Source organism: Salvelinus fontinalis, chromosome 33 (assembly GCF_029448725.1).
Source record: "Salvelinus fontinalis isolate EN_2023a chromosome 33, ASM2944872v1, whole genome shotgun sequence".
In the NCBI taxonomy this organism is placed as follows: Eukaryota; Metazoa; Chordata; class Actinopteri; order Salmoniformes; family Salmonidae; genus Salvelinus; species Salvelinus fontinalis.
This window is the reverse complement of record NC_074697.1, coordinates 20,134,782-20,142,337: the sequence shown is the minus strand read 5'-3', so window position 1 is coordinate 20,142,337 and position 7,556 is coordinate 20,134,782. Positions and strand designations below refer to the sequence as shown.

The following is a 7,556-nucleotide window of genomic DNA, read 5'->3' as shown; positions in this document are numbered from 1 at the left end:
GATTTATTGTGTTTTCGCTGTAAAACACTTAGAAAATCTGAAATATTGTCTGCATTCACAGGATCTGTGTCTTTCAATTACTGTACGCTGTGTATTTTTAAGAAATGTTTTATGATTAGTAATTAGGTAATACACGTTGCTCTCTGTATTTATTCTAGTCGAGTTGTGATGGTGGGTGCAATTGTAAACTATGATTTCTACCTGAAATATGCAAATTTTTCTAACAATACCTATCCTATACAATAAATAGGTTATCAGACTGTCATCTGATGAGGTTTTTTCTTGGTTAGTGGCTATCAATATCTTTATTTGGCCGAATTGGTGATAGCTACTGGTGGAGAGAAAAAATGGTGGACAAAGAAAAAATTGTGTCTTTTGCTAACGTGGTTAGTTAATAGATTTACAAATTGTGTCTTCCCTGTAAAACATTTAACAAATCAGAAATGATTGCTGGATTCACAAGAAGTGGATCTTTCATCTGGTATCTTGGACTTGTGATTGAATGATATTTAGATGCTAGTATTTACTTGTGACGCTATGCTAGCTATGCTATTCAGCTTTTTTACTGGTGAGGGAGGTGGGGTGTGCTCCCGGATCCGGGTTTCTGAGTCGGTAGAAGTTAACCTGTCGTCTCCCCTTCATCTACACTGATTGAAGTGAATTTAACAAATTAAATAAAATGATTTGTCACATGCGCATCAGGTGTAGACCTTACAGTAAAATGCTTACATACATGCCCTTAACCAACAATGCAGTTTTAAGGAAATACTTTAAAAAATGAAGAGATAAGAATAACAAATAATTAAAGAGCAACAGTAAATAACAATTGCGGGGCTGTATACAGGGGTTACCGGTACAGAGTCAATGTGCTGGGACACCGGTGTCGAGGCAATTGAAGTAATAAACTCAACAAAAAAAGAAACGTCCCTCTTTCTGGTCCCTGTCTTTCAAAGATAATTAAATCCAAATAACTTCACAGATCTTCATTCTAAAGGGTTTAAACACTGTTTCCCATGCTTGTTCAATGAACCATAAACAATTAATGAACATGCACCTGTGGAACGGTCATTAAGACAATAACAGCTTACAGACAGTAGGCAATTAAGGTCACAGTTATGAAAACGTAGGACACTAAAGAGGCCTTTCTACTGACTCTGAAAAACACCAAAAGAAAGATGCCCAGGGTCCCTGCTCATCTGCGTGAACGTGCCTTAGGCATGCTGCAAGGAGGCATGAGGACTGCAGATGTGGTCAGGGCAATAAATTGCAATGTCCATACTGTGAGATGCCTAAGACAGCGCTACAGGGAGACAGAACGGACAGCTGATCATCCTCGCAGTAGCAGACCACGTGTAACAACACCTGCACAGGATCGGTACATCCGAACATCACACCTGCGGGACAGGTACAGGATGGCAGCAACAACTGCCCGAGTTAAACCAGGAATGTACAATCCCTCCATCAGTGCTCAGACTGTCCGCAATAGGCTGAGAGAGAGGGACTGAGAGCTTGTAGGCCTGTTGTTAGGCAGGTCCTCAGCAGACATCACCGGCAACAACATTGTCTATGGGCACAAACCCACCGTCGCTGGACCAGACAGGACTGGCAAAACGTGCTCTTCACTGACGAGTTGCGGTTTTGTCTCACCAGGGGTGATGGTCCGATTCGCATTTACCGTCGAAGGAATGAGCATTACACCGAGACCTGTACTCTGGAGCGGGATCGATTTGGAGATGGAGGGTCCATCATGGTCTGGGCGGTGTGTCACAGTATCATCGGACTGAGCCTGTTGTCATTGCAGGAAATCTCAATGCTGTGCGTTACAGGGAAGACATCCTCCTCCCTCATGTGATACCCTTCCTGCAGGCTCATCCTGACATGACCCTCCAGGATGACATTGCCACCAGCCATACTGCTCGTTCTGTGCGTGATTTCCTGCAAAACAGGAATGTCAGTGTTCTGCCATGGCCAGCGAAGAGCCCGGATCTCAATCCCATTGAGCATGTCTGGGTCCTGTTGGATCGGAGGGTGAGGGCTAGGGCCATTTCCCGCAGAAATGTCCGGGAACTTACAGGTGCCTTGGTGGAAGTGTTGGGAAACATCTCACAGAAAGAACTGGCAAATCTGGTGCAGTCCATGACGAGATGCACTGCAGTACTTAATGCAGCTGGTGGCCACACCAGATACAGACTGTTGCTTTTGATTTTGTCCCCCCCTTTGTTCAGTGACACATTATTCCATTTATGTTAGTCACATGTCTGTGGAACATGTTCAGTTTATGTGTCAGTTGTTGAATCTTGTTATGTTCATACAAATATTTACACATGTTAAGTTTGCTGAAAATTAACGCAGTTGACAGTGAGAGGATGTTTCTTTTTTTGCTGAGTTTATGTACATGTAGGTAGAGGGGGGGCAATGCAAATAGTGTGGGTAGCCATTTCCTTAGCTGTTCAGGAGTCTTATGGCTTGGGGATAAAAGCTGTTTAGAAGCCTCTTGGACCTAGACTTGGCGCTCCGGTACCACTTGCCGTGCAGTAGCAGAGAGAACATTCTATGACTAGGGTAGCTTGAGTCTTTGAACATTTTAGGGCCTTCCTCTGACACCGCCTGGTATAGAGGTCCTGGATGGCAGAAAGCTTGGCCCTGGTGATGTACTGAGCCGTACGCACTACCCTCTGTATTGCCTTGCGGTCGGAGGCCGAGCAGTTGCCATACCAGGCAGTGATGCAACCAGTCAGGATGCTCTCGATGGTGCAGCTGTAAAACCTTTTGAGGATCTGAGGACCAATGCCAAATCTATTCAATCTCCTGAGGGGAAATAGATTTTGTTGTGCCCTCTTCACAACTGTCTTGGTGTGCTTGGACCATGTTAGTTTGTTGGTGATGTGGACGTCAAGGGACTTGAAGCTCTCAACATGCTCCACTACAGCCCCGTCGATGAGAATGGGGGCGTGCTCGGTCCTCCTTTTCCTGTAGTACACAATCATCTCCTGTATTTATCACTTTGAGGGAGATGTTGTTGTCCTTGCACCACACGGTCAGGACTCTGACCTCCTTCCTATAGGCTGTCTTGTCGTTGTCGGTGTTCAGGCCTGCCACTGTTGTGTCATGGGCAAACTCAATGATGGTGTTGGAGTCGTGCCTGGACGTGCAGTCATGAGTGAACAGGGAGTACAGGATGGGACTGAGCACTCACCCCTGAGGGGCCCCCGTGTTGAGGATCAACGTGACGGATGTGTTGTTACCTACCCTTACCACCTGGGGGCGACCCGTCAGGAAGTCCAGGATCCAGTTGCAGAGGGAGGTGTTTTGTCCCAGGGTCCTTAGCTTAGTGGTGAGCTTTGAGGGCACTATGGTGGTGAACGCTGAGCTGTAGCCAATTAATGCTATTCTCACATAGGGGTTCCTTTTATCCAGGTGTGAGAAGGCAGTGCAATAGAGATTGCATCATCTGTGTATCTGTTGGGGCGGTATGCAAATTGGAGTGGGTCTAGGGTTTCTGGGAAAATGGTGTTGATGTGAGCCATGACCAGCCTTTCAAAGTATTTCATGGCTACAGACATGAGGGCTAAGGGTCGGTAGTCATTTTGGCAGGTTACCTTAGTGTTCTTGGGCACAGGGACTATGGTGGTCTGCTTAAAACATGTTGGTATTACAGACTCAGACAGGGAGAGGATGAAAAGATCGGTGAAGACACTTGCCAGTTGGTCAGCGCATGCTCGGAGTATACGTCCTGGTAATCCATCTGGCCCTGCGGCCTTGTGACTTTTGACCTGTTTGAAGGTCTTACTCACATCGGCTGCAGAGAGCGTGATCACATAGTCATCTGGAACAGCTGATGCTCTCAAGCCTTTTTCAGCGTTACTTGCCTCGAAGCGAGCATAGAAGTTATTTAGCTAATTTGGTAGGCTCGTGTCACTGGGCATCTCTTGGCTGTGCTTCCCTTTGTATTCTGTAATAGTTTGCAAGCCCTGCCACATCCTACGAGCGTCAGAGCCGATGTAGTATGATTCGATCTTAGTCCTGTATTGATGCGTTGCCTGTTTGATGGTTCGTCGGAGGGCATAGTGGGATTTCTTATAAGCTTCCGGGTTAGAGTCCTGCTCCTTGAAAAGAGCAGCTCTACTCTTTAGCTCAGTGCGAATGTCGCCTGTAATCCATGGCTTCTGGTTGGGGTATGTATGTATTGTCACCGTGGTGACGACGTCATCGATGCACTTATTGATGATGCCAGTGACTGATGTGGTGTACTCCTCAATGCCGTCGGAAGAATCCCGGAACATATTCCAGTCTGTGCTAGCAAAACAGTCCTGTAGATTAGCATCTGCTTCATCTGACCACTTTTTTATAAACCAAGGCACTGGTGTTTCCTGCTTACATTTTTGCTTGTAAGCAGGAATCAATAGGATAGAATTATGGTCAGATTTGCCGTCTAGAGGGTGATGGAGAGCTTTGCACGCGTCTCTGTGTGTGGAGTAAAGGTGGTCCAGAGTTTTTTCCCTCTGGTTGCACATTTAACATGATGATAGAAATTAGGTAAAAGCGATTTAAGTTTCCCTGCATTAAAGTCCGCCTCTGTATGAACGTTTTCCTGTTTGCTTATTGCGGTATACAGCTCATTGATTGTGGTTTTAGTGCCAGCATCGGTCTGTGGTGGTATGTAGACAGCTACAAAAAATACAGATGAAAACTCTCTAGGTAGATAGTATGGTCTACAGCTTATCATGAGATACTATACCTCAGGCGAGCAAAACCTCGAGACTTCCTTAGATATCGTGCACCAGCTGTTGTTTACAAATATGCATAGACCCCCCCCCCCCCCGTGTCTTGCCAGAGGCTGCCGTTCTATGCTTTCGATAGAGTGTATAACCCGCCAGCTGTATGTTATTAATGACGTCGTTCAGCCACGACTCGGTGAAACATAGGATATTACCGTTTTGAATGTCCGGTTGGTAGGATATACGTGACAAATGACATCAATAAGGGATCATAGCTATCACTTGGATTCACCTGGACAGTCTATGTCATGGAATGAGCAGAACATATTTAAATGTTGACGTTGTTTCACTGTGTTTCCTCCAGATATTGACTTTGCCACCCGTAAGATCGCCCGTCACCTGACCCAGACCAAGGTGATCGTCCAGAATGGAGACAAGTTTGAGACCAAAACTTTGAGCACCTTCAGGAACTACGAGGTCAACTTCACCGTTGGGGAGGAGTTTGAGGAGGTCACTAAGGGACTGGACAACAGGACGATCCAGGTAGGACCACAAGCACTCTGACCACGGTCAGAGAGACACGTTGTCACTGCACGCAGTCTCTCTCAGATTAGAATAAAAGAGACAATCATAAGCACTGCTGTGAGTTGTTGACCCTGGCTTTATGGAAACATACACACATATCTTCAACCTGGACTCAGGGGTAGACGTAACATAGCAAACGAAAATCATTGACACTCAAATTAGTATGATATGTTACATTTGGTATGGTATTTATTAATTTATGGATATCCATCATCCATTTCCTATGATATGTTACAAATTACAATTCGTATTATATGTTATGAATAACATTTAGAACACAAAGCCATTAGCTTGCCAGACGTTCAAGTTATATGCCCACTCAGCCACCCCGACCAACTACCCTCCTTTAGTTTTTGCCTTTAACAACCTTCTGTCTTATGCAACAATACCAAACGTAACATATAGTTATTTGAGTGTCCTGAATGTTTGTTTTTGCTACGTCTACCCTATGCTACCGACCTGATATCTTAGCTGTGGGGTATTTGTGCAAATGTGTGTCTACGGTAAGCTGAATGTTGTGTGTGTGTGTGTGTGTGTGTGTGTGTGTGTGTGTGTGTGTGTGTGTGTGTGTGTGTGTGTGTGTGTGTGTGTGTGTGTGTGTGTGTGTGTGTGTGTGTGTGTGTGTGTGTGTGTGTGTGTGTGTGTGTGCGTGTGTGTGTGTGTGTGTGTTCTTCAGACATTGGTTACCTGGGATGGAGACAAGTTGGTGGCTGTGCAGAAGGGAGAGAAGGCTAACCGTGGCTGGATGCAATGGATAGAAGGAGACCTGCTACACCTGGTGACTGAGAGAAAGATGGAGGGAGGGGGGTTATAAAGAGAAGAGAGAGGGAGAAATGTCCTAGACTTCAACTTCAACATACAGAACATTACAGATTCTTCATACCTAAGACAACAGAGGCTCTATACCCCTCAAACTCAACTCTGGACCTCTAAGCCAGTTCCACTGCATTTTTTCATTGTTCCCCTCTAATTAGGGACTGAATTAGACCTGGGTCACCAGGTGTGTGCAATTCATTTTCAGGTAGAACAGAAAACCAGCAGGTTCCGAACATCGTAGCGTAAGAGTTGAGTACCCCTGACATATAGACTGCATCTGACATGGCACCCTATTCCCTATAACAGGGGTGTCAAACTCTTTCCACGAAGGGCCAAGTGTCTGTGGGTTTGTGTTTTTCATTCATATTAATTGCACACACCTGGTGTCCCAGGTCTAAATCAGTCTCTGATTAGAGGGGAACACTGAAAAAATGCAGTGGAACTGACTTAGAGGTCCAGAGTTGAGTTTGAGGGGTATATGATATTTGATTGTCTCATTGTCTTTCTGGTCGTCTCTTTTTCTTTCAGGAGATCCACGTTGAAGACAAAATCTGCAAACAAGTATTCAAGAAGAAGCCCTGAAACATCTGACAAAACCTTTTTTTATTGTAAAATGACATTCATGTGTTTCTGCCTGCATAATTATGGAATGTACTTATGATGTGGTTGGACATACATTTAATAAATACTTCATTCATCCCAAGCAGATGGGAGGCATTGACTTTGGTCAATATATGAAATGAATATTGATATGGGTGTATATTGACCAGAGGTAACAGTACTTTCAAATAAAAACAAACAATATAAACTTGGTACATACTGTACCTTCTCAAATTAGCGTGTCATTGTGAAAGAACAGAACTATGTGTAAATGTGCAAATCAATCCAAAATATTATACATTGTACCGTAGATGACCAGAAGAAGACATATATGAATAGCGTACAGTATATGACGTTAATCAGTTGGGTTGTGAAGGCCTGCGACCTTATCTACTACTTCACAGGGACAGATCTAAGTGATTATCACTGACAGAACACCAGGTCTACGAAACCTTTCAACATGCAACAGTGAGGAGGTGTGGACTTTGAATACAAGATTGGGAGATGATTCCTCACACCACCCAGGGTTTCTTATCAAGACCTGATTGATTTCAGAACCTCAACAGAGGGTGCAGTTAGATGATTTAAAGTAGAACACATCGACCATAAAGCATCATAAGTGTAACGGATGTGAAATGGCTAGCTAGTTAGCGGGTACGCGCTAATAGCGTTTCAATCAGTTACGTCACTTGCTCTGAAACCTAGAAGTAGTGTTTCCCCTTGCTCTGCAAGGGCCGCGGCCTTTGTGGAGCGATGGGTAACGATGCTTCGTGGGCGACCGTTGTCATATTGCAGAAACTCGAGAAATGGCAACAGTCTAACAACAGTATGGTATTC

General features: G+C 44.7%; 1 protein-coding gene across 1 annotated transcript in view; it reads left to right on the top strand.

Annotated features, from left to right (window-relative positions):
* LOC129831522 (retinol-binding protein 2-like) overlaps positions 1–6,863 on the top strand; it is a 9,716-nt gene extending 2,853 nt beyond the window's left edge. The window contains exons 2-4 of the mRNA XM_055894887.1: positions 5,083–5,261; positions 5,980–6,081; positions 6,648–6,863. Coding sequence (XP_055750862.1) covers positions 5,083–5,261; positions 5,980–6,081; positions 6,648–6,701 — 335 coding nt within the window. The 3' untranslated portion in view covers positions 6,702–6,863. The remainder of the gene's footprint in view (positions 1–5,082; positions 5,262–5,979; positions 6,082–6,647) is intronic.
* The last annotated feature ends 693 nt before the right edge of the window (positions 6,864–7,556 follow it).